This window comes from Ursus arctos, unplaced genomic scaffold, assembly GCF_023065955.2.
Source record: "Ursus arctos isolate Adak ecotype North America unplaced genomic scaffold, UrsArc2.0 scaffold_36, whole genome shotgun sequence".
NCBI lineage: Eukaryota > Metazoa > Chordata > Mammalia > Carnivora > Ursidae > Ursus > Ursus arctos.
Window position 1 is genome coordinate 21,137,671 of NW_026623050.1, and position 27,945 is coordinate 21,165,615.

Sequence of the window (27,945 nt, forward strand, 5' to 3'; positions counted from 1 at the left end):
TCCTAGAAAACATTCCATCTATGCCTGAGATGAATGTGTATTCTGCTGAACAAACTGTATGTCTCTTAGGTCCATCTGATCTATGGTATCTCCTTATTGTTTCTGTGTCTGGATGATCTATCTGTTGTTGAGAGTGGGGTGTTTAAGACCCCAACTATTATTGTATTACTGTTTATTTCCCTTTTTGTTCTGTTAGTTTTTGCTTTATATATTCAGATGTTCAAATGTTGGGCACATACATATTTATAATTGTTATGCCTTCTTGATGTATTGACCCTTTAATCATTATATATTGACCTTATTTGTATCGTTACCATTTTAGTTTAGAGTCTGTTTAGTTTGATGTAAGTATAGCTACCTCTGCCGTTTTTTTCTTCTTCTCTTCTTCCTCCCCGCCCCTCCTTCTTCTCCTTCTCCTCCTCCCTCTTCTTCTTTTTTCTTCTTCTTTTTTTGGCTACCATTTGTTTGAAATGTCTTTTTCCATACCTTCGCTCTTAGTCTATGTGTGTCTCTAAAGCCACAATGAGTCTCTTGTAGACTGCATATTTTGGGTATTGTTTTTTTAATCCATTCGGCTGTTCTGTGTCTTTCAATTGGAGAATTCAATCTGTTTATGTTTAAAGTAATTGTTGACAGGTAACGATTTACTAATGGCATTTTGTTAATTAACTTCTGGTTATTTTATGGAGTCATTGTTCCTTGTTTCTTATCCTGCTGTCTTTTCATGTGTTTTGATGTCATTCAGTATGGGTATGCTTTGACTTCTTTTACATGTTCTTTTATATAATTACTACGATTTTATTGTGGTTACTGTGAGGTTTCCACAAAATGTCTTAAGCTTTTAACACCCTATTTTCAACTAATAAAAATTTAACTTCTATAATATTTGTAAACTGTACAATTTTACTTCTCCCCCTCACATTTTAGGTTATTGCTGTCAGAATTTACCTATTTTAAAAAAGACTTACTTATTTATTTAAGAGAGAGAGCATGCAAGTCGGGGGAGGGACAGAGGGAGAGAATGTTCAAGCAGACTCCACACTGAGCATGGAGTCTGATGTGGGGTTTGATCCCATGACCTGTGCCAAAACCCAGGTGCCCCACAATTTACATGTTTTTTTATATTGTGTAAATAGCAACAGATTATTGTATTTGTGGGTGTTATTACTACATTAATTTAGAAAAATTTTAAAGTAGAGTTGTAAGTAAATTATGCACCACTATTACCATTTGCAGAATCTAATTATGACTATATATTTATCATTACCAGTGAGAGTTTTGCTACCTTTTTGTGTTTTTATAATGTTAATTAGCATTCTTTTACTTCCACTCAAAGAACTCCCTTTAGTATTTCTTATAAGGCAGATTTGGTGGTAATGTGCACCCTCAGCTTTTGTTTGTTTGGGAAAGTCTAATCTTTCCTTTGTTTCTGAAGGAAAGTTTCTCTGGGCATAGGATTCTTGGTTAATGGTTATTTACTTTCAATATTTTGAATCTGTCATCTGATTCTCTCCTGGTCTGAAAAGTTTGTATTGAGAAATGTGCCAGTAATCTTATGGGGGTTCCCTTTCATGTGAATTCTCTTCCTTCTCTTGCTGCTCTTAATATTTTTTCTTTGTCTTTGACTTTTGATATTCTAATTTTAAAGTATCTTGGTATAGTCCTATTGGGATTCAACCTATTTGGGATTTTTTGGGCTTCATGGATCTGGATGTCCCTTTCCCAAGATTTGGTAAGTTTTCAGCCATTATTGCTTTAAATATACTTTCTGTCCCTTTCTCTTTCTCTTCCCTTTCTGGAATTCCCATAATGCAAATACTGTTTCTTTTCATTGTGTCTCATAATTCCTATAAGCTTTCATTCTTTTTCTTTTCCTTCCTTCTTTCCTTCCTTCTTTCCTTTTTTCCTTTCTTCCTTTATTCCTTTCTCTTTCCTTTTCTGCTCTGGATAATTTCTAATGTCCTATCCTCTATGTTGCTGATTCTTTTTTTCATGGTCCAATCTACTTTTGAAACTCTAGTGAATTCCTCAATTTGTTTATTACATTTTTCAAGTTTAGAATTTCTGTTTGTAGTTGTTGTTATGTTTGATAGTTGGTATTTTTCTTTTTTTTTTTTTTAAAGATTTCATTTATTTATTTGTGAGAGAGAGAAAGAGAGAGCACAAGCTGGGGGAGGGACAGAGGGAGAGGGAGGAGCAGACTCCCCTAGGCGAGCAGGTAGCTTGATGCCAGGCTCGATACCAGAACCCTGGGATAATGACCTGAGCCGAAGGCAGATGCTTAACCGACTGAGTCACCCATGCACCCCTGATAGTTACTATTTCTTTGTCAAACTATTTTGTTTAGGCATTGTTTTTCTAACTTTGTTTAGTTGTTTGTTTTCTCGTATTCCACAAAACATCCTTTAGAGGATTATTCTGAATTATTTGTCTAATAGTTGATATATTTCCATTTCTTTGGGTCAGTTATTGAAGCTTTGATAGTTTACTTTGGCGTTTTCATATTTACTTGATTTTTCATGATCCTTGATTCCTTATTTTGGCATCCGTGCATTTAAAAAATGGAGCTCCTCTTCCAGACTTTACAGGTTTGCTTTGGCAGAAACAGTTCTTCACCAGTCAGCTCAGTTTGGGCTTCTGAGTATGTCTGCTGGAATGTGTTTGGGTAGATTGTCTAATATTATGGTATAATTTTTACGGATTAATTTTGGGTGAGGCAACTATTTGAGCTCTGAGGACAGGGATGGGGGGTGCTGTGCCACTGGTAATAACCGTTGGATAAAACTGCCATCTTGGTTCTCTGTCCAAGTGTGTCTGCAGTATGGGTTCTGCAGTTGTCTGAATAATCTGTTCAGGCTAAGTAGATGACTGGGGCTGCATACTACATTAAGTAATAGGTGGGGATAGGAATTAGCTTCCCTACCCTGGCATGACACAGCAGGCCAGGGCCCAGGGCCCAGGGCCTGTAAAACTCATTGTGTGGGGCCTAAATCAGGCCAGAGTGTGCACTTTATTTCCTGGTCAGCTACACTGAGTCTTGGTTATGAATTAATGCCCCTGCCTGTGCATAGCATTTGAACCCTCCATGCCTGGTACTGGATTTGTCCTAGGAATAATTAGCTTTTCCTACCCAATTCTTGGCTTAAGTGCTGTTGGGCTAGACAGTTTCCATGAATTGTCACTAGCCCTGCTGCTTTGCTTAGATGGGGCTAAAAAATACTCTGCACAGTGGGTGGGGCTGTGACTCAGCATCTTGCCTGGATATGAGCAAAGTGGGCTCTAAAGCCAGCAAAATACCTTATCCGAGGATTCAAATCAAGAAGATCTGCACTCCATTGAGTTCCCTGGTCAGAGTACACCCCCCAAATTGGTTTTGCAGATTAACAAAGGCACTGATTGGAATTACTACTTGGTCACTGCTGGTATGAACTCAGTCTGGCAGGATCAGTGTGCTGGTTGTTGCAAGCCTCTCCCTTCTTCTGTCACAATCGGATTCTGTTTGGCTAAGCCCCACAAATTCTCCTGCGATCCACGTAGAGTCGGATCAGAGTAGGGGCTTGCTTGAAATCTTCCCATGCATGTGCAATTCATTGGTCAGCTAGAGCTTTGGTATAATTTATATACAGAACTTCACTTCTTCTCTGATACTATTTCAAGTTATTCCAAAGTGGTGTCTGGTTCTTTAGACCAGAGAGACTATGGGTTTTCTATCAGTATTTTAGCCATTTTGTGCTGTGCCTGCAACATGGACGGCATTGGAGGAGATAATGCTAAGTGAAATAAGTCAAGAAGAGAAAGACAATTATCATATGGTTTCTCTCATCTATGGAACATAAGAACTAGGAAGATGGGTAGGAGAAGAAAGGGATAAAGAAAGGGGGGGTAATCAGAAGGGGGAATGAAGCATGAGAGACTATGCACTCTGAGAAACAAACTGAGGGCTTCAGAGGGGAGGGGGGTGGAGGAATGGGATAGGCTGATGATGGGTAGTAAGGAGGGCACGTATTGCATGGTGCACTGGGTGTTATACGCAACTAATGAATCATTGAACTTTACATCAAAAAATAAATAAATAAAAATAAAAAATTTTAAAAAATTCTGCATTGATAAGATATATTATGCATCTTATAGCACCATGTGAGACTACAAAGAGAGATAAATAGATAGAGATAGAAATGTATACACATATACAGTTGACTCTTGAACAACATGGGGACTAGGGGTGTCAACTCCCCACACAGTCTAAAATCTGCATGTAATTTTTCACTCTCCCCCAAACTTAACTACTAGTAGCCTACTATTGACTGGATGCCTTACTAACATGAATAGTCATTAAACATATTTTGTATGTCATATGTATTACATATTACATTTTTATAATAAAGTAAGCTAGAGAAAAGGAAATGTTATTAAGAAAATCATAAGGAAGTGAAAATACATTTACAATACTGTACTGTGTGTGTGTGTGTGTGTGTGTGTGTGTGTATAATGGCTTATCAGTACAGAATGTTCTGTTTTACTTATCGGCCATTAAATACACACACACACACACACACACACACACACACACACTGTTGGGCCCTTGAAGAACATGGGTTTGAACTGCATGGGTGTACTTATACATGGATTATTTTCAGTCAATATATTGGAAAATTGTTTAGAGATTTGTGACAAGTTGAAAAAACTTGCAGACAAACCACATAGCTTTAGAAATATTGAAAAAATTAAGCCAAAGTTAAGCATGTCATGAATGCATCAAATATATGTAGATGCTAGTCCATTTTAGCATTTACTACCATAAAATATACACAGATCTATTATAAAAAGTTAAAGTTTATCCGAATTTATGTGTACATTTATGAAGTGTACATGGCACCATTCACAGCTGACAAACTTAAGATGCAGTATTAAATCATAACTGCATAAACTTAACTGTGGTACATACTGTACTACTGTAATAATTTCATAGCCACCTCCTGTTGTTATTGCAGTGAGCTCAGGTGTTGGGAGTATTTGCTTAAAATGCCATGTGATGATAATCATCTCTGCGTGAGCAGTTCGTCTCTCCAGTAAATCGCATATCACAGCAAAAACTGATCTCCTGTGGTTCTCACATATTTTTCATTGTGCTTAGTGCAATACCATAAACCTTGAATAATACCATGGGACCCAGACAAAGTGCCACTACTGGTGCTGGAAGTCCTCCTAAGAAGCAGAGAAAAGTCATGACATTACAAGACAAAGTTGAGCTCCTTGATATGTACCATAGGTTGAGATCTGCAGCTGTGTTTTCTCACCATTTCAAGATAAATTAATCCAAAGTTAAGGACCATTGTAAAAAAAAGAAAAGGAAATGCATGAAACCATCACTGAAGCTACACCAGCAGGTGCAAAAGCCTTGCAATTTTTGCAAAATAGTTTTTAATCTCATATTGAAGGTGCAGCATTGGCATAAGAAAGACACACCTATAGACTCTAATATGATTCAGGAAAAAACAAAATCATTATGTGATAACTTGAAGCAAAAGGAAGGTGAAGGATTTAAAGCTGGAGAATTTAATGCCAGCAAAAAATGGTTTGATAATTCTAGAAAGAGGTTTAATTTTAAAAATGTCAAGATAGCAGGAGGAGCAACTTCTGCCAACCAAGAGGCAGAAGACAAGTTCACAGATACCATTAGGAAAATAATTGAGAAGAAAGGATATCTGTCTGAACAGATTTTTAATGCAGACAAAAGTGCCCTATCCTAGAAAAAAGAATGCCATGAAGGACATTTATTAGTAAAGAAGAGAAGTGAGCACTGAGACTTATGGCAGGAAGAGATAGGTTAACTCTACTATTTTGGGCAAATGCAGTCAGGTTTATGATCAGGACTGCCCTCATCTATAAAGCTGCTAACCCCAAACCTTGAAGCGAAAAGATAAATACCAACTGCCAGTCTTTTGGTTGTATAACAAGAGAGCCTAGACAATGAGAACACCTTTTTGGGATTGGTACATCAATGCTCTGTCCCTGAGGTCAGGAAGTAACTTGCCAGTAAGGGACACCCTTTTAAAGTTCTTTTGACAGTAAACAATGCCCCTGGCCTCCCAGAGCCCCAAAAGTTCAACACTGAAGGCATCAAATGGTCTACTTGCCGCAAACACAATATCTCTAATTCGGTCTCTAGATCAGGGGGTCATACAGACTTTTAAGCGTATTACACATGGTCCTCTATAGAAAAAATTGTCAAGGTCAGGGAAGAGCCTGGTAGAATATTATGAAAGCCTCAAGGATCACACCATTGAAAATGCTATCTTTTATAGAAAAGCTGTGAAAATCGTCAAGCCTTAAACATAAATCCCTGTTGTAGACACTGTCCAGATGTAGTACATGACGTCACAGGATTTACGACAGAGCCAATCAAGGAAATTATGGAGATTGTGGATATGGTGGGGGGAAAGCTGTGGGGGTGATGGGTTTCAAGATACGGATCTTGGAGAAATTCAAGAGCTAATAGACACTACACCAGAGGAATTAACAGAAGACAACTTGATGCAGACAAGAGCTTCTAAGCCAGTGCCAGATGATAGGAAGATGTAGGAAAAGTGGTGTCAGAAAACAAACTGACATTAGAGAACCTGGCAGAAGGGTTCAGATTATTCAAGACTGCTTTGACTTCTTCTACAACATGGACCTTCTATGATACAGGCACTGAAACTAAAGCAAACGGTGGAAGAAGAACTGGTACCATATAGAAACATTTTAGAGAAATAAAAAAAAAAAGTCAGACAGAAATTACAATGTATTTCCATAAAGTCACAGCGAGTGTGTCCCCCCCAACCTCCTCCACTTCTTTTCCCTCTCTGCCACTCCTGAGACAGCAAGACCAACCCTTCCTCTTCCTCCTCCTCCTCAGCCCACTCAATGTGAAGATGATGAGGATGAAGACCTTTATGATGATTCGCTTTCATGGAATCATTATGCTGTACAGTCAATAAACTTTTCTGTTGTGTATGTGTCTTCATATGAAAACCTGATAACTATAGGACAAGAACTGTGTGAGACATTTTTGTGTCACCATTACCATCATTGTCCAAGTGTTTATCACGTAGAACAGAGCATGTGAGACTGGTATGGAAGTGGACAGCCCATCCTCACAGAGGTATAAGATGAGTGCTCGTTAATATCAAATTAACAATGTGTTAGTTTTCTTACTGTTTCATAAATTTACTTTCAAAGATTTACATTACCATGCACTATGCCTCTCTCTCTCTCTCTCTCTCTCTCTCTCATAGTGAGAGAAACTGCATATCAGCCAACTATCACAGGTAAGTGTTTTTTAAAAAAATGTAGCAATGTTTCTAATACTTGTATGCCATAAAAATTTTAAAACAATTTATTCATTAGTGTATAGGTTAGGCTACCATGAAGCAGTCATATTGCTGCTTCTTCATTATCAATGCATGAATCATTATCCCTGTAAATAAATACAAATTCCTTTTTTTGATATTATCTTTTTAATATTCATGTCTAGTGCTAGTAACGTGTAACATCTACAGTGTTTAATATCAAATAAGACAGTATCAATGTAGGTACTGACAGAGATGGAAAAGAAGTCCTCTTGTAAACAGACAATCTAAACTTATGGTATTGATAATGATAGTACAGTACTGTAAATGTTTTTTCCTTATGATTTTCTTAATAACGTTTTCTTTTCTTTAGCTTACTTTATTGTAACACACATACAAAATGTGTGTTAATTGACTGTTTATGTTATGAGTAAGACTTCCAGTCAATAGTAGGGCATTAGTAGTTAAGTTTTGGGGGAATCAAAAATTATACACAGATTTTCAAGTTTGTGGGAGATTGGCGCTAACCCCCACATTGCTCAATGGTCAACTGTGTGTGTATGTGTGTATAACTTATATATAAATAATTTTATTTAAATATAATTTATATATACATAATTTTTATGATTCTCTTCATGTTGGTAAGTGTGTAGTGTCCAGATATTCAAACCACAGAGTTCAAGAGGACATGTCCAATATAACTGTTATGTTTAGTAAGCTTAGGAAGGTTATGGAGACAAGCAAGTAGCTTGGGGTCCTTGGAAAGGTTTTGGACCCAGCAGTGGGAATGACAATTAAAACTAGGAACTGAGGCAGAATCTATCCAGTTGAGCATTCATTAATGGCAGGGATCGGAGAAGAAGGTAGCCACATAGTGGGTCTATAGGCACCTGGAAGGTTCTCATTCCATTCACACCAATTTAAAATTATATTCACTTAGTCTGGAATAGCTTTAAAACTGGTTGTATCTGACCTTTAGTCTAGTGATCTTCAATGATTAAAGTTTGTTTCTGCTAGGGGACACATCATTCCTGTCCCAGAAATGTCATACATTTTTATTCATTTCAGTAGGTCTTGAACTTGTATTGGTCCTTAAAAGGTCCCTAGATACAGTGAAAATACCTGTGGAAAGGGTAATAGTTTAGAAGATAGTTAATTAACTGATAGCTAGCTGAGGCCAAGACCAGACAAGAATGGGACATAGGAGAAATGTATGGAATTGTTGAATCATTATATTGTAACCCAAAACTAATATAACACTGTACGTTAATTATTCTTGAATTTAAAAATTATAAGGATAGCATGTATGACAGTGGAGTGGGTATGATGGAAGAATAGAAACTATAAAACATTTCCATGGCTTTATGGAGGGTCACTGTTTGAGAAGATCATTAGTCACTTATCCCTTCATAAGCTTCTAAACCCCAGACACTTAGGGTACGATGAATTTTTTTCCTCTCTTTGATAAAAAGATGAAAATGATTTGTGACTATGGACCATGATTCATGAGTAAGTCTTATTGATATTTTGTACACCTTTCTTAGAGAAATAAATTCATATAATATCAATAAACAGGCATCATCAGTGCAAAGTAACTTTGAAATTTATGCCAGGTTGCAGTTTATTGTCCCCAATAAAGGAAAAAGAGAGACCTGCTGAATAATCTGTCTCAAATGAGATAATGGGGTTATGATAGCAAAATATCACTGTTGAACATTTCATCCCAAAAAGTAATTACAAGAGGATTTAATTTTGAAGTAATATATTTCTGATGTGACAACAAATGTTTACTGCTTACCAGTAACCTGATATAAAGTGTCGTATGGTAAGAATACTAAAACAGGAATAATAAACGAGAATAGAAATGCCATCAGCCACTGCCTTGCTAAAGGAAGAGTAAATTATTCTTGAAAGTTTATACATGGAAGACACATGGCAAAGCTTGAAGTAGGAATGCAGCAATCAACATCTGGGTATGCCTTAACACCCAGTCATTCGACACTTTCCAACTCACTCCTGCCTGAGATTCTTTTTAAACCCATACATGCTAACTTCTTGGAAATGAAGTTCATTCCTCAAAGTATTGAAGTTGCTTCCTTTTCAATCTTGTTCAGGTTAGAATAGGTTTAAGCTCTTTTACAGGGATACATTCTGACCAAGAGCTTCATTATGTACTTATCACACATCCTCTCCTACTCATCTCAAGTACCAAGGAGGGTAACAATAGTGTCTGAAGTGATTTGTCAACAAAGTTACATACTAGGACTTAGAGAAATCAAAGGGAAGCATTTTATATACCTCCACTTGGTACTTTAGCTGAAAAAAAAAAAACATTTTGAATTAAAGAAATACATGATGCCAAATAACATAGCACTTCTCTCTTTCACATGTAGGATATTATTAATCCAAACTTTGTGACTACATTTAAAATGGTTTTATGAAACCAGAAAATTTTTTGAAAATTTTATTTATTTATTTATTTATTTATTTATTTATTTATTTAAGAGAGAGTGAAAGAGAGCTTGTGCACGAGCGGGGGTGGGGTGGGGGACAGAGGGAGAGGGAGAAGCAGGTTCTCCGCTGAACAGGGAGCCTGATGCAGGACTCCATCCCAGGACTTTTTTAAGGGCACTAATCCCATTCATGAGGGCTCCACTCTCATGACTTCATGTAATCCTAGTTACCTTCCGAAGATTTCACCTCCTAACTATCATCACACTGAGGAGTACAGTTTCAATATATGATTTCTGGGAGGACATGAACAGTCCATGATAAATATATCAACAAATGCTACAGTCTTTTCTATAATATTCCTGATGTACGGTTTCATTTGACCTCTGTGTGAATGCTTATAAGTGACAAAGAATTAACTATCCTGCAAAATAGTCCATTTTAACCACTATAGTTATGAGGCCTCAGAGAAGGAGTACCTAACTAAATGTACAAAACTATGAATCATAGAGTATTTAAAAATAATCAGTATCTACCATCTAGTGACTGTCATAACAACACTACAATATGGTTTTTCCATTTTACAAATAAAGAAATTGAGGCTCAGGGTAGGTAAGTTATTCACCCAAGGTTGCACAGCTATTAGGTGGCAGATCCAGGAAAGCTCAGATCTGTCTGAGTCTAAAGAGGGTGTTCTTTGCACAATGCCATATTGTCTTTCAAAATATAATTTTGCTTCTTTCAAATACTTTAAATGTCTGGATTACCAAAATAGTTTCTTAGCTAGAATCCCTGCACAGTTTCTCTCCTCCTGTTCATTTTATTCACTGCTTTGGGTGAATTTTCCTTAAATTTTTTTTAAAAGATTATCATACTATTCCCAGTTCCAGAGCCTTCTGTGTTTTCTGGTTATTATTTGCACCTTATTGCTCACTGTGTCTCACCATAGACCACCATTCTGAACACGCCAGTCTTCTCTTCCTTTCATTCCACATCCACATGGTTCTTTTACTTCTCAGTGCTTGCCAAATGTTATAGGTCCCTTATGGACCAGACCAAATCTCTCCTTCCCTAGGAAAGTTTGTGTTATTTTTCAAGAATTCCAGGAGTGTTCCCTTCTGGAATCCCTACAGTGTTGATTACACGCTTTAGCCTTTCCTTAATCACAAATTCAATCATATTGTTTGCTTGACTTCTGCAATTTTTCAGTCTCATTTCCTCCAACATCATTTTAAACATTTTATGAACTGCTAACATATAGCTTTATATGTAATGGATTTTCCTAGCCAGTCTGGTTTTCACCCCTGAAAAAGCAGGTATTTTATTTGTATGCTTTTTATATTTGGCTCTACACATAACATCAGAATAGGCTTTTTTTCCTTAGGTTTTGTACTTCTAGCATTTCTAAGGGTTAAATTTTGATTGTGAAGAATATTAGAGAAAATAAATGATTATCCTGGTTATAAAATTAAAATACTACTCTAATTTAAAAATTTTTGTTGTTAAAAAAAATAGCATGGAATTGGGTCATAAAACCTAGCTTTCATCCCAGATCTACTGTTAATGAACCACGTAAGCTTGAATGAATTTTTAAATCTCTCTAGAAATTGATTTCCCTATTATTATAAAATGAGGGGCCTGTACTAGATTATGTACTGCTATAAAATTATATGATTCTGTAGTATAATTTCATCCAAACTTTAAAAATACTGTATTTTAAATAGATTGGCATTCTGTTCTAGCTAACATTAATGATATCTTAGACACAATTTCCAAGTTGTGCTTGCTTTGTGTACACATTTAACTAAATGTGTAGCTTCCTCCTACCCATTCCCATAAGACTTTTATGTATTCCTATGTATTTATTAGCTCCATACTGTTGAGTCAACTGCAAATGTTTATTCAGGTCACACTCAGAATGATGAACTTTATTGTATAAAGATTCAGAATTCCCAACACCCTTTAAATTCCTGTTTGTTTTCACAATGTTTCCATAGCAAAACACTATGTTTTATACATTTTTATCACTGTGAAACATTATTTCAAAGCAGATGTGGTGGCTACATAGACTATCTAAACATTCCTGATTTTTTTTCAAATATTTGCAGAATTGAATATGGAAGACTAGTTGTGAATTTTCAAGTGCCATTCGAAGTAGAAGAAATCCAAAGCACTGTTTGTTTGAAAAGTTTATCACAAAGTACCTCCTATTTAAAAGTGACCCTGTGAGAGACGATGTGTGCCATCCATGACTTGACTTACAACTGAGTCTTTTAGTCACTTAGTAGATAGCAAGTATTATTGACAAACACCAGAAGATAGGTTTTATCAGGCAGGGCAGGGCTTGAGGAGATCTCTGTCACTTGAGGGATGACCGATCAAAGTATGGAACAGCTTTGCAACCAGATCTAATAATTATTGCACATAAACGTTGACATAAAGAAGATTTTGAATAATTACTGCTAATGCTCTGCTTTTGCTCAGGAAGGGTTATGGATTTAACACACTCTTGCCTGACTTAATCTGACCTTAATTACACTTTGAAGGTAGGAAACAGCTGCTGAAGAATACATAAAGAATAAGGGGTGCGAATGTGTCTTGTTGCTTGCTGCCAGTTGTCAATCTGTTGAGGAACGAGAACATCCAGAAATTATATCTCCCTCAAAATAGATGATATAACATGTTTAGGGACCCTAGTGAGATGGAAAGAATTTTTTTTGACTATTCATTATATGTATTCAGCATGACTCATAAGAAGTTGACTGTTCAGCAATATATTATTGTATAGCCCTAGATTAGTCTGTTTCTTAAAGCTTAAATTAAAAAATATTTTTTCTGGTAATAATTTTAAAGCAAACGATTTCAACAAATAGCTTTTACTGAGGCATCTGTATTTATCATAAAATATTGAAGAGATAATCCATGTTTTAATCACAGGAGCTTTTTCTATAGGTGAAGAATAAGTGAAAACTTTCCCTACGTGAATGTATGTCATAAAGTTCTTTGATAGCTGAAGCTGGAAAGCACGTTTAATGTATAACCAAGAAGAGATAAATTAAGACTAAGCTGGTTCTGTAATCCTCCCTCTGTCCTGACTAGACTGGCCTTGTGTTCTTTTTATCCACTTATAACTACTTTATACATTTTAATGTGTATTTGATTTATTTTATTGTTTGCAATAAATTTTTATTGTTTGTTGAGAAAGACTCAGAATATATATAAGCTTGTTTAATGAAATTAATGTATGTGCTGTTGTTTTTCATTCCGGTTATTTACCTTAAAGAAAGTCTGTTGAAAAATGAACAGTCACGTCCTAAGGATGCCAAAAAGAAATGTTTAGCTCTGGATATTTTTAATGAAAAAAAAAATGAAACTGACAATTATTGCTCAATTCCTGATATCTCTATAGCACTACTGGGGAAAAATATAAAATCACATCAGCACTCTAAATTAAGAGAAGGCACTTTTGAAAGATATAATCTATGCTTTAAAAATTGTGAATAACAGCTTCTTTAAAATTCACCTTGGTAGAAAAGGAATCAAATAATTACTAAAAGTTTTTGACCATGATTGAAATGGTGATTAAAATTACTTATGTAAAATAAAATCTAATAAAAAGTGGGCAGGGGGAATCTAACAGAAAGAGATGATGTGGTTTATTTAAAATTTTAAAATTAGTTAAAATTTAAAGTGGCATATGTGAAGAAAGCAGGATGAATCAATTCAGTTGGTCAAGCCTAAGCTTCGGGTTTTTGGATATGGACTGATTCAAGAGAAGCATACAACTATCCTTTGGCACTAGATTCTTCCAACATACCGTTGACAGTAATTGCCTTCCACTCATTCCCTTATAATATGGCTTCTAATTCTTCACTTTACTATAATATCCTTCCTGAGGCCAGTAGCTTCTCTCTTGCCAAATCCAGAGGCCTCTTCTCAGTCTGCCTGTTGTTCAGTTTTTCCATGGCATTTTAGATGGTAACTTCATATTTGTTTCATTTTACTTTTAGAATTCTAAATATTATAAAAGTAGTATGTGTTCTTTGTAGTGAATTAGAAAATACAGATTTTTTAAAAAAAAGATATTCAATTTCCATGAACATTTTAATAGAATCTTTTGTTGTTGGGCATTTTTGTTTTAGTTTTAGTGGAATCTTTCTGGCTTTAAACACATCTATATACTTGGCATATTTGTATCCTGAGTTAGGTCTGTTGGGGTCAGATATAGGTGTCATTCCTTCATTAATAATCAGAATGTCTCTGGCTTTTATTGCACTTGCTTACAGAAGATACTATCCACTTCTGCAACGTCCTTCAGGTATTTCTGGGGGCTCTTAGGGGGTGTCTCTCCTGTATTTACAAACAAGTCTTATCTTAAAGGTATTGCTACTGTTCTGTGGGGTATCTATCTCCCTCCCATCAAGCCTCCTGGACTCTCCAGAAACCAGCTTCGGCTCTCTAGAGCCCTTGAATGGGCAAAGGTGGGCTGAGCTCCAGAAGTAAAAAGGAAGAGGAAAAGATAGACCAGGAAAATGACTAATCAAAAAATAGCCAAGTTAGTTATACTAATATTGGATAAAATTGACCAAAAAGCATTGTTGGAGATTAGATTATTACATAATAATAAAAAGTTGGTTTCACCAGGACTTAAACTTTGTTTGCTTCTCCCACATTTCAATTCCAAAATGTCCTCCTTTTTTCACATTTCAGTGTATCTGAAGTCAGAAGGCATCTTGTAGTTAAAGTCAGACAAGCAGCAGAAACAAAAAAGCTTTGCTTATAATTATCATTCACATTAAAACTTGCAGAATCGGTGTCAGAGGCATGGAAGAAAATTCTGACCAAAATAGTGGATCACTCTTAATAAATGCTGCATAACCCACACTTGATGATATTATATGGAGATAATACTATATGGACAAGGGTGGACATTGATGACTTTTAGTTGAGAAGTGATTCCGACAAGTCAAACTGAATTGGAGGAATTTTTAGGAATATCTTAACCAATCTTTTTTCACACAGTTTTATTGAGAAATAATTTACACAGTATAAAATTCACCAATTTTACTTGTGTAGGTTAATGAATTTTGGCATTATCTACAGCCATGTATCCACCACCACAGTTAAGATTACAGAACATGTCCTACAATTAAAAGTTCCTTGTGACCCATTCCAGTCAATTCCTTCCTCCCACTTCCAATTCCAGGCAACCATTGATTTGCATTCATTCACTATTTAATATTTAATATTAATGGAATCATATAGTATGTAGTCTTTTGTGTTTATATATTTTCATTTGTCTTGGTTAATTATCTAGAGTGTTGTGTTATATGGTAACTGTTGGTTGAAATTTATAAGTCACATTCAAATTGTTTCTTATATGGTGTAAAGTTAACTTTTTTATATGGATTTATAATTATTCCAGGAATTTTTTTGTAAAAAAACAACAACTGTCATTTCTCCATTGAGTGCCTTTGTACTTTTATCACAATGTGTGGATCAACTTTTGGGCTCTCTTTCCTGTTGATCTACATGTCTGCTTTGTTGTTGTGGTTCAGTACTACAGTGTCATGGTCACTGTGGTTTTAATATCAGGTATTATGAGTCCTCCAACATTGCTGTTCTTTCTCAAAACTGTTTTGGCTACTATACTTTCTTCGTCATTTCATATAAGTTTTATAGTCAGATTAATTTCTTTTTTTTTTTAAGATTTTGTTTATTTATTTGACAGAGATAGAGACAGCCAGTGAGAGAGGGAACACAAGCAGGGGGAGTGGGAGAGGAAGAAGCAGGCTCCCAGTGGAGGAGCCTGATGTGGGGCTCGATCCCACAACGCCGGGATCACGCCCTGAGCGGAAGGCAGACGCCTAACCGCTGTGCCACCCAGGTGCCCCCAGATTGTTAATTTCTACAAAAGTCCTGCTGGGATGTTGATTGGAGAGAATTGGTATTTTCGTAATGTTGAGTCTCCTAATCCATGAATTTGGAGTAGCTTTACATTTATTTGGTCTTCTTTGGTATCTTTCACCAGTGTTTTGCAGTTTTCAGCATATAGATTTTGCACACATTTGGTAGATTTATACTTAAGCATTTCATGTTCTTTTGGTGCTGTTGTAAATAGTACTGCATTTCAAAATTCAATTTCCCACTGTTCATTGCTAGTGTTTAGAACTCCAATTAGTTTTTGTATATCTTACAACTTTGCTAACATATCTAAATAGTTCCACGGACTTTTTTGGGGTAGTCTGTTTGAAGTTTTTTCCAATAGACAATCATGTCATCTGTGAATAGAGACAGATTTATCTTCTCCTTTCCAAGACTGGTTAATTCACCTTATTGCACGGGATGGGACCTTCAGTTCTCCAGTATGATTATGAATGAGTGGTAAGAATGGAAATTCTTGTCTTATTCCTCATATTAGGGGGAAAGCATTTGCTTTTTTATCATTAAACATGAAGTTAGATATAGATTTTTTTGAGATGCTCTTTGTCAGGTTGAAGAAGTTCCTTTCTCCTCCCAGTTTGATGAAAATGCAATGTTTAGTCTTCCTTTAAAAAAAAAAAACCAACTCCACAGGCGCCTGGGTGGCGCAGTCGTTAAGCGTCTGCCTTCTGCTCAGGGCATGATCCCGGTGTTCTGGGATCGAGTCCCACATCAGGCTCCTCCGCTAGGAGCCTGCTTCTTCCTCTCCCACTGCCCCTGCTTGTGTTCCCTCTCTTGCTGTCTGTCTATCTCTGTCAAATAAATAAACAAAATCTTAAAAAAAAAAAACACCTCCACAAATTAGGCATTATTAGTACTAGGAATTTTAGAGACATTATTTATTTAGACCTACATACATGTCTACCATTTTATATGATTAATATTCTTATGGCATCTCAAAGTGTTCTTCTGGTATGATTTTCTTTCTTCCTGAAGCACATCTTTTAGAAGTTCCTTTAGTGTGTGTATGTGGGTGGTGAATCTCTTAGGTGTTATTTATCTGAAAATGTCTTGATTTCACCCTCACTCTTGCAGTGTAGCAGCAGTGAGTACACAGTTCTACACTGAAATTTTTTTTATCACTCTGAAGGTACAATAAAATTCTCTCGGAATATGATTAATGAAGAAGAAAATTTCTAATTGTGCAAAAAGAAGAGTGGGCTTACTGGAAAAATTAAAGAAATGAGTCACCTGAGTCTGTCTAGCTGGTTGGCTAGAAGTTTTAGAGGTCTGGCTCTACAATTAAAATCTTTGCTCGCCTTTTTTTTTAAGACTTATTTATTTATTTATTTATTTATTTATTTATTTATTTATTTATTTATCTGTCTGATAGAGAGAGGGAGCACAAGCAGGGAGAGCAGCAGGCAGAGGGAGAGGGAGAAGCAGACTCCCCGCTGAGCAGGGAGCTCCATGCAAGGCTCGATCCCAGGACCCAGGGATCATTACCTGAGAGGAAAGCATATGCTTAACTGACGGAGCCACCCAGGCACCCCTAAAATCTTTGCTCATCCTGATTGTGGTTCTGCCCTGCTTGGAGGTGGTTGTCTGATTCAAAATTAACAGCAGTGGAGCCAATTCTGGATCCTGTCTCACTGGTTAGAACTTCCAGGACAGTGACAGCATGTATAGTAATTTATAGTAATCTCCTAATAGCTGGGGCCCATTTAGTCAGCCTAATCAAAGGAGAGTGGACTGGAATACTGTCCTGACATAGCATGCTTACTTCTCCTCATACGCCTTTACATCCTCCTCCCTTATCCTTTCGCATCCTCTACTAGTCCACTCAGAAAATAAAAGTTTCTCCCACCCCATTTGAAAATGGGGGCTAGAGAGAAGGCAGCCAGTCATTAATGATTAATTGGTTATTAGTCATCCATCATACTCCATCCAAATTCTCATCATGAGGCTTACTATTCTGGGATTTCACTCATTATTTTACTGTCTTCTGGCTTCCACCATTGCTATTAAAACATCTGCTTTCAGTCTAATTCCTTCTTTGTAGGTTGTGATTTTACTCTCTGGTTTTTTAAAGATGGTTTAAAAAAATCTTTTCGTGGGGTGCCAGGGTGGCTCAGTCAGTTGAGCGCCTGTCTTCTGCTTAGGTCATGATCTCAGGGTCCTGGGATTGAGCCCCATGTGGGGCTCCCTGCTTAGCAGGGAGTCTGCTTCCCCCTGTCCCTCTGCTCTTCCCCTCCCCCGCCCATACTCTCTCTCGCTCTCTCTCTCTCAAATAAATAAAATCTTTAAAAAAATCTTTTGGGTTTTATAGCAGGTCTAAGAATAGATTTTTAACTTCATCCTCCTTGTGATATTCTGTGCTTCATGAATCTATACATTCATGTCTTTCCTAAATTCTCAAAAATTCTGAGCAATTAACTTATGTAATATTACTTCTCAACATTTAAAATCTGATCATTTATATGTCAGATGTTCTCTAACTTCTATAATTGTTTAACATTTCTTTTATATTTACTATGTCCTTATTCTCTATTCATTCTGGATACTCTTCTTAGATATTTTATGATTAACAAATTATCGGTGTAATATGTGACATTCGACCCATCCACTGAGTGTTTTTATTTCAACAAATATATGTTTAATGTCTAAAAGCTTCTTATGATTATTTGTCACATCTGCTTGATTGTTCCTGGTAGCTTTGTTGCTTGCTCATCACTATAACTTTATCCCTTATTTTAAAAAATATTTTCTAAATAGATATCCTGTATTTTACAACTGATAAAATTTTGATATCTTACTTTCTCAGGGGTTATATTTATTATTTCTTTTGATTTCTCACTCACGGTGACTTGCTTCCTTTATGCCTGGTGATTTTTGATGGTGCATTCATATTTTCTTGATCTTAATCCAGGAATCTGGGCTTCATTAGGGATATTTTCTCTGAAGAGGTTTTGTGTTTGATTCTGCTGGGAGCCTTAGGGCCATCACCAATTTGTAACTATTTTAGCTTTTATCAGTTAGTTGAGTAGCTTACAACAAGGGTCTCAGGTTCAGCTCCTCCATATTACTGTTGTACTAAGCCTTGTTTTCTGAGCACAGTTCTTTTATGTGCATTTTCTTGGGTAGTCCATTTTATTCTTAATTGCCTATTTGCAGAATCAGTTTTGTTTATTTGAAGGGGCAGAGAGCTGGAGTGAGAGATGTCAGGAGGACACAGAAATTTTCCTTACCGCTGCAGACTCAGCAATGCATATGTTTATTTGTTTGTTTGTTTGTTTGACAGAATCTGGTTGTTATACAGGGTGAGGTTGCCCCAGATGATCTAGCTCACAATTCTGCTAAAGAAGTCTCTTTTACTTTATTTAGAAAAAAAAAGAGTATTTTTGCAACAGATATAAGTTTACAGAAAAATTGAGAATATAGTACAGAAAGGTTCCATATACCCTGCACCCAGTTTACTGTATTATTAACATCTTAAACGAGTATGGTGCACTTGTTAGAACTACTTCTTGACACATTGTTGTGAACTAAAGTCCATAGTTTATCCAGATTTCTTTGTTTTTTAACCTAATATATTTTTCTGTCCCAGGATTCTGTATGGAATACCACTTTACCTTTTGTTGTCATGTCTCCGTAGGCTCCTCGTGGTTGTGACCATTTCCCAAACTTTCCTTGTTTTGGAAGATCTTGATAGTTTTGAGACGTACTGATCAGGTATTTTGTAGGATGCCCCTCAACTGGAAATTTTTTATTGTGGTAAATATATATACAACATAAAATTTACCATTTTAACTATTTTTTATGTATACAATCTGGTGGCGTTAAGTGCATTCATAATGTTGTGCAGTTGTGCAATGATCACTATTATCCACTTCCAGAACTTTTTCATCATCCCAAACAGAAACTCTGTACCCATTAAAAAATAACTCCCCATTCCCTCTCTCCCCATTCCCTGCTAACCTCTAGTCCATATTCTGTCTCTGAATTTGCCTATTCTAGGTATCTCGTATAAGTAGAATCATGTAATATTTGTCCTTCTGTGTCTGGTTTGTTTCGCTTCACATGTTTTCTAAGTTCATCCATGTTAAAGCAATTTTCCATGTTAAAGCAAATTTCTCTGTGTATATATACTACATTTTGTTTATAAGTTTAGTTTATTAGTTGCAGAAAGTTTGCTGATTCTTTGGAATTTTCTCCATAGATACTTATATCAAATGTCTTTGAACAAAGACATTTTATTTATTCCTTCCCAATGTATACCTTTTATTTCCTTTTCTTGTCTTATTACCAGCTAAGACTTTAGCTATGATATTAAATAAGAATGGTGAGAGAGGATGTCCTTGTTCCTGATCTTAGGGAAACTATTCAGTTTCTCACCATTAAGTATGATTTTAGCTGTAGTTTTTTTGTAGATGTTCTTTATCAAGTTGAGGATGTTTTCCTCTGAGAATTTTTGCTGAGAAATTTTCTAGCATAAAAATTGTTGGATTTTCTCAAAAGCTTTTGCCGCATCAGTATTTATGATCATATGATTTTTCTTCTTTATCTTCTTTATGTGCTGAATTATCTCAGTTTTAGAATGTTGAATCATTATTGTATACCTGGAATAAATCCCCCACTTGGCTGTGTTGTGTAATTCTTTCTGTACATTGTTGGAGTCTATTTGCTAATATTTGTTGAAGATTTTTGCATCTATGTTCATGAGAGATATCAGTGCATTGTTTTCTCTTCTTATAATGTGTTAAACTTTTCACTATTAAGGTAATGCTGGACTAATAGAATGAATTAGAAGTGTTCCCTCTATTTCTATTTTCTAGAAGACATTGTGGAGAATTGGTACCATTTCTTCTTTAAACATTCTTCTTTAAACATTTAAACTTCTTTAAAAAAAAGAATTCACCAATCAAACCATCTGTGCCTGGTGCTCTTTCTCACAAGGTTATTGACTCAGTCCTTGACTATTCAGATTATCCATTTCTCCTTGTGTGAATTTTGGTAGTTTGCATCTTTCAAGGAATTGGTCCATTTCATCTATTTTATCAAGTCTCTGGATATAGAGTTGTTTATAGTATTCTTTTATTATCCTTTTAATATTCATGGGATAATTAATGATGATCCCTTTTCCATTTCTGATCCTGGTGTTGCTTGTATTTTTAAATTTTCTCTGGATTGTGACATTTTGACATCTTAAAAAAATCTTTCTGCCTGTCTCTCCTGGGACTAGCCAATTCTTAGAGATAGCAAAGGGCTCAGCCAGGAGCTTGCCTTTGGTATGCAAACTAACCAATCCAGAATCATATCTCCTTTACCTGTCCCATACACCCCAGGAGGCAATATTCTTCTGCCTTAATTGTCCCTGTACCAGATTACACAACTAGGGACAGCCCCTGTGCCCCAGAGCCTTCTGAAATTACTCAAACTAGCCAATCCTAAACTGCCTTGCCTTTTCTGCAGAAACCCCAATAAAAGTTCTGACCTAGGTTTTCCCCCTTGCTTCTGTTTTCTGTCTTCTTACCACATGAAGCTTTCCTATGTAGTTTTTGTGGCATGCTGTGCCTTCTATTTCTCTCCTGTGTTTCTACTTGTAGTCACACCTGTCACATAAAATAACACAAAATAGGTAATTTTATGTCTTCTTTCTTTTTCTTTGGTTAGCATGGCTAGAAGTTCATCAATTTTGTTAATCTTTCCAAAGAACCAAATTTTTGGTTTCTGTGATTTTTCTCTATTGTTTTTTTTTTTAAAGATTTTATTTATTTATTTCACAGAGAGAGACACAGCCAGCAAGAGAGGGAACACAAGAAGGGGGAGTGGGAGAGGAAGAAGCAGGCTCCCAGTGGAGGAGGGAGCCTGATGCGGGGCTCGATCCCAGGACCCTGGGATCATGCCCTGGGCCAAAGGCAGATGCTTAACGACTGAGCCACCCAGGTGCCCCGATTTTTCTCTATTGTTATCCTGTTTTCAGTTCCATTGATTTCTGTTCTAATTTTTATTTTTTTTAGGTTTTTCTTCTTTAATATATGCACTTAATGCTAAGTATTCTAAGACTGTTTTTGCTGTATCCAACAAATTTTGGTAAGTTTTATTTTCATTTTCATTTAGTTCAAAATGTTTTTTTAAATTTCTCTTGAGACTTCTTTGACTCATCTATTATTTAGAAGTGTGTGTTTTATCTCCAAATATTTTGAGATTTTTCCAGCTACTTTTCTGTTATTGATTTCTAGTTTAATTCTATTGCAGGCTGAGAACATAATTGGTATGATCCTGTTATAGATTGAATTGTGTCCCTTCAAAAGATATGTTGAAGTCGTAAACCACACGTTCCATATCTGTAGGGGCTTGCCACAAGTGTGGGGTTACTGCCCCCAGGCATTCCTAGCCAATGGCATCACTACTGGTAGGCTGAGATTGACATGAGACAGTGATTGTCCTTGGCCAATATGACCACAGTCTTTGTGAGAAGAAATGCCATGTGAAGACAGAGACCCTTGGGGAGAACACTGTGTGATTACAGAGGCAGAAATTAAAATGATGCACCTGCAATCAAAAAATGACAGCAACCACCAGAAGCTAGGAAGAGGCAAGGAAGGCTCTCCCCTACAGTGTTCAAAAGGAGCATGGCCCTGCCAACACCTTTTTGGACTTCTATCCTTTACAACTGTGAGACAATAAATTTCTCCTGTGTTAAACCACCCAGTTTGTGATACTTTGTTACAGCAGCCCTAGGAAACTAATATAAATGCTATTAAATTTATTAATATGCATTTTATGGCCCAGAATGTGGTCTATTTTGGTGAATGTTTTATATGACATTGAGGGGAATGTGTATTCTGCTGTTGTTGGAGGGAGTATTCTCTAAATGTCAATTAGATCAAGATGATTGATAGTGCTATTCAGGACAATTATATTCTCTGATTTTCTGCCTGTTTAAACTATCAATTACTGAAAGGGGGTATCAAAATCTCCAAATATATTAGTGGATTTATCTTTATCTCTTTGCAGTCCTTTTAGGTTTTGCCTCATGCATTTTAACACTAAACTGTTTGGTGCATACATATTAAAGATTGTTGCATCTCCATGAAGTGTTAACCTCTTTATCATTATGTAATGCTTTTCTTTGTTGCTGATAATTTTCCTTGTTCTGAAGTCAGCTTTGATTGAAATTAATACGGCTACCCTTGGGGCGCCTGGGTGGCGCAGCGGTTAAGCGTCTGCCTTCGGCTCAGGGCGTGATCCCGGCGTTCTGGGATCGAGCCCCACGTCAGGCTCCTCCCCTGGGAGCCTGCTTCTTCCTCTCCCACTCCCCCTGCTTGTGTTTTGTGTTCCCTCTCTCGCTGGCTGTCTCTATCTCTGTCAAATAAATAAATAAAATCTTTAAAAAAAAAAATAAATGAAATTAATACGGCTACCCCAACTCTCTTTTGATTAGCATTAGTATGAACTTTTCATTTTAATAATTTATTTTAATTTTAATTTAATTCTAATAATTTATTTTTTTAATGTTTTAACAACTTGATTGATGTATTTCACGTACCTACCATTCACCTATATAAAGTGTACTATTCATTGGCTTTTAGTATAGTCAACAAGGTTGTGCAACCATCATCACAATCAATTTTAGTACATTTACATTACCCCCACAAAAAAACTTTGCAATTCCTTAACCAATCCCTCATCATCTCTGAAACTAGGCAACCAGTAATCTACTTTTTGTCTGTATGTATTTTCCTATTCTGGACATTTCATGTAATATGTGGTCATATTGGAATGGAATCATATAATAATTTGTCTTTGTGAATTGCTTCTTTCACATTTTGTTTTCAAGGTTCATCCATATTGTAATATGTTTATCTGTACTCTATTCCTTTTTGGTGCTGAATAATATTCCATTGTATGATTATACCACTTTTATTTTCCTATTAATCAGTTTATGATCATCTGGATTACCTTTTAGCTATTCTGAATTATGCATCTATATAAATATGTGTGTACAACTTTCTGTGAAGGTATATGTTTTCATTTTTCTTGGGTATATACCTAGAAGTAGGTTGCTAGATTATGTGGTAACTCTAAGTGCAACTGCCAGGCTGTTTTCTGCAGTAGTTGCACAATTTTATAGTCCCACCAACGGTGTATGAGGGTTTGAATTTCTCCATATTTCTCCCAACTTTTGTTATTGTTTATCTTTCACTGTATTTATGGTATCCTTTGAAACAAAATGTTTTTGACCTGATGATGTTTAATTTATTGATTTTTCTTTTGTGGCTTGTTTTTGGTGTTATATCTAAGAGATCATTATTTAATTCAAGGTGATGAAGACTTTCACCTATGGTTTCTTTGAAGAGCTTTATAGTTTTCTCTCTTAAGATTAGGTCTTTGATCCAGTTTGCGTTGTTATACGCAGTGTGAGGTAGGAGTCCAGTTTCATTCTTTTGCGTGTGCATATCCACTCATCCCAGTACCACTTGTTGAAAAGACTATTCTTTCTCCCACTGAATTGTCTTGGCACTCTTGCCAAATGTTGACTCTTGGCGAAAATTAATAAAAGGAAACTTTGTTTAGAATGGAGTCAGGAGACCAGTAGGGGGAGCTCTCAAAGTCTACCACTTGACAATTACAAATCAAACAGGAAGAGACAGACTTGCACATGGATACACTTTACTATCCCAGTAGGAGGAAGAAGGGTGTTCCTCATACCCTGGCAACAGCCCAGCCAATAAGAGACAGTCACAACTCAGCCAATAAGAGACTGTTACAGCTCAGCCAATGGAAAGCCACTATACTTCAAACTCCCAGTTTATTTCAATGGACTCACTCTTGTTTATAACAGCTTTCCGAACATCCCCCTTTCCAGAATAAGAGCGGTTCTCCCCTTTGTTCTGGGGACTTGCATATAGATCTGCAGCTGCTCGCTTGTTCCCGATTGCAATTCCCTGTTATTCCCAAATAAACCCATTTTTGCTGGTAAAATAACTGGCAGTTTATTTTTTAAGGCTAACACCCTAAATGTGAAGGTTTATTCTTGAACTTTCAATTTTATTCCAAAAGAGTTGGAGAATTTACTTACTGTGTTTCGGCCACAATCCTAATCACAAATTCACTTCACATTGTAACTCTGTAAGATGGGATCTATTCTTACTCCCATTTTACAGGTTAGGGAGCCAAGATACAGAGTGATTTACCTAAGACCATACAACTAGTAAGTGGCAAAGCCAAGACCTGAATTTAGGCTCATTGATTTGAGAGACCGACCCTTTAATCATGCTATAAATAAATGTGAGAAGTTTGAACTTAGAATTCCAAGGAAGAGTTCATTTTTTAAAAAACGGGTGGAGGTCGAAGTGGCCAGTAAGCTTGGAAAAGCACAAGAGTAGGGGCTTTACTAGCTTGCTTCTTACTGAGTTTTGGAAACGGTTGAAACCTTTCCAACCCCAACTTAAGAATTTGTAAGTCGACGCACTTGGTTGGCTTCTCTGGCTACTGGGGTAGCGCAGAGCAGGGGTCGCCCTTCGGTCCCACAGTTAGAGCTGTGGTCCGCCCACTTTCCAGCCCTCTGGCCCCACCCCAGGTTCAGGCTGCCCTCCGCCAAGAGCCCAGGAGTACTCGGAGTCTGCGCCCAGGGCGCTCTGCGGTTAGCGTTGCGGTAAATCTCGCGGGAAGATGCGTTCGTTGCCTCGGTAACAGCGTCGCGGTAGCGAAAGATGGCGGGGCGAAATGTTCGTCCGCGGGTCAGTTCAAACAGACTCCCGGATAGCGACTAGCTTCTCAGCGGGCCAGAGAACGAGGAACCTCATTTAGCTTCGAGTCTGAAAATCTCTTTCTCTTTTACAGAGACGGAGCATCTCAGGCACTCCGCTCCCGCCCCGTGTTCAGCAACCTGCTGCGTCTCGACGGGACCTCCTCGCCAGGGAGGAAGAATATAAGTAAGAAATTAGACCGTTCAGTTTTTCCTTCTTTCTTTTACCCAAATGAGGTTGCTTGCAAGTACTTTCCTGGTGACTGACTGGATCTTGGGGGTCACTTACTGTTCACCATTCTCTTTTCAATATCCTGTTCGCTAGTCTTCATCTTTTCTCCGCTAACTTCTTAGGTGTTTGAAAGGGGTGAAAATTTAGCCCGAGTAAACATGTTCATCAGCAAAATGATACTGCTAGAGGTGATTAGGATGGCGGGTATTGCCAATAGTTCAGTTTCTAGTTTAAGAAAATCCACTTAATTTGGGGCGCCTGGGTAGCGCAGTCGTTAAGCGTCTGCCTTCGGCTCAGGGCGTGATCATGGCGTTCTGGGATCGAGTCCCACCTCGGGCTCCTCGGCTAGGAGCCTGCTTCTTCCTCTCCCACTCCCCCTGCTTGTGTTCCCTCTCTCGCTGGCTGTCTGTCTGTCACATAAATAAATAAAAAGAAAAAAAAAGAAAATCCACTTAATTTGGAGCTCCTGGAGTTTGATTATGTAAATTTCTCATAGGCTTGGTTTCTAAATTGAAAGCGTGCTTCCTCTCAGTGCAGTTGGAATTCCCGTTCTCATCAACGTTTGGTGGAGTTAGGAGGAGGCTTCCTTTCCTCATCTGCTCTCAGTGTAATTACACCTATTCTGACAACACGTGCTTTCATTCTTGGACCATTTCACTCTTCATCCCCCAGTTTTTGCCAGAGTATTCACTTAATTTGATCAAGTCAGTCCTTTGCCTGAAACTTTGCAGTGGTCCCCTGTTGCACTTTAGAAAGTCTGTTAGATCTGGCTCCTGTGTCTTGTTTGATCTGGTGCCCTTTTTTTTTTGCCTACCAGTCTCCAGCCTCGCTGGCCTTTAAGTGTCTCAAGCTTCTCCTTTGAGGGCAATCACACACAAGCCTTCCACCTGTAATGCTAAGCATGGTCTGCCTGAATTATGTTAGGCTTCCCAGTGACTCTGTTTTACTGACTTATTATTCTTTGCCGTTAGCACAATGGTTACACGTTCATTTGTTAGTGTACGTTTTGTCTCTTTCCTCCACTGGTCTGTAAATTCTTTAAAGTCAGAGGCCAAGTCTTTTGTCATTGCATATACCCTTACGAAATTATATTTTAACAACTCATTTTCTTTAAAATTTACCTGAATTAAAATTTGGGAAACATAGCACTGCTTCAGATTGTTAAACAGAGTTACCATAGGATCTGTACTTAAAATTAAAGCATATTTATTTGTTTATTTTTGTTTTCTGACCAGTTTATTTTTTTTAAATTCAAGTTAGTTAACATATAGTGTAATATTGCTTTCAGAAATAGAATTTAGTGATTCATCACTTACATAGAAACTCAGTGCTCATCCAAAGTGCCCTCCTTAATGCCCATCCCCCACCTAGCCCTTCCCCTCCAGCAAATGGCAGTTTGTTCTCTATATTTAAGAGTCTCTCATGGTTTACCTCCCTCTCTGTTCTGTTCTTATCTTATAAAATTAAAGCATATTTAAAGTTAAGATGGAACTGTACTGTCTTTTGATGAACTAGGCACTTATTTGCCATAGCATGTGGGAGGATAATCATTCTCTATTTAATGAAATGGGTCTATTAATCCAGTTCAAGAGTGTACCTAAGCAACTAATCTCTTGCCCTTACACAGGTCTGAATCAGCTGTGCTCAACCCCAAATGGTTATTTTTATTACCATATACCAGATAGCACCAAATAACTGCATTGGTTAGGTTAATCCATTTACTTACTTACGGGTATCTTTTGCACCTGGCTCTGGCGTGTTGTTTTGGTCCTGCTTAAAATCTTCTTAAAGACATCTACAGGAGCTGTTCTATTTCAGCAGAAATCATTTTGTGGTGCAGGTGGTCAGTTGTTACTTGTTCTGTTATCTTTACTCAGGTGTGCAAATCTGAGGCGTATATGAACGGAGTAGCTCCCAGGCTCAGCCTAAAGCTGTAGATTACATTTCTGCCATGCAGAAGAGTAAAATGTCCAGCCATTCTTGTAGGCAAGAATATGAGTTAATAATAGAGTATTATGCCACATGTTCTTCGTATTAAACATGTATGGGATGTCTTCAGTCAGCAGAACACAACACTTCCTGGGGATCCCAATCCAAAATCTTCTATAATCAGCTCCTGTTGAATAAATGGAGGAAATCATCACTATCAGAGAAGATGGATTACAGAATATGCTAATGGCTCAAGTCCATAGGTTTTCCACGTTTCATGCCTATGTTATAAAAGCTAAACAATAGGGGCGCCTGGGTGGCACAGC

At 37.0% G+C, this 27,945-nt stretch overlaps 1 protein-coding gene across 6 annotated transcripts in view; it reads left to right on the forward strand.

The window, feature by feature from the left end:
* Window positions 1-27,945, forward strand: part of TEX9 (testis expressed 9) — a 198,895-nt gene that overhangs the window by 110,620 nt on the left and 60,330 nt on the right. For 3 of the 6 annotated variants that reach the window (XM_057306139.1, XM_057306140.1, XM_044390971.3), the window contains one exon: window positions 25,554-25,645. Coding sequence is in view for 3 of the 6 variants with exons in the window: in XM_044390973.3 (XP_044246908.1) it covers window positions 25,424-25,450; window positions 25,554-25,645 (119 nt within the window). In the remaining 3 variants the exon portion in view is untranslated. Of the gene's footprint in view, window positions 1-25,208; window positions 25,451-25,553; window positions 25,646-27,945 lie in introns of those variants that run through there. The other 3 variants (XM_044390973.3, XM_057306141.1, XM_026518548.4) reach the window with 3 other exon arrangements.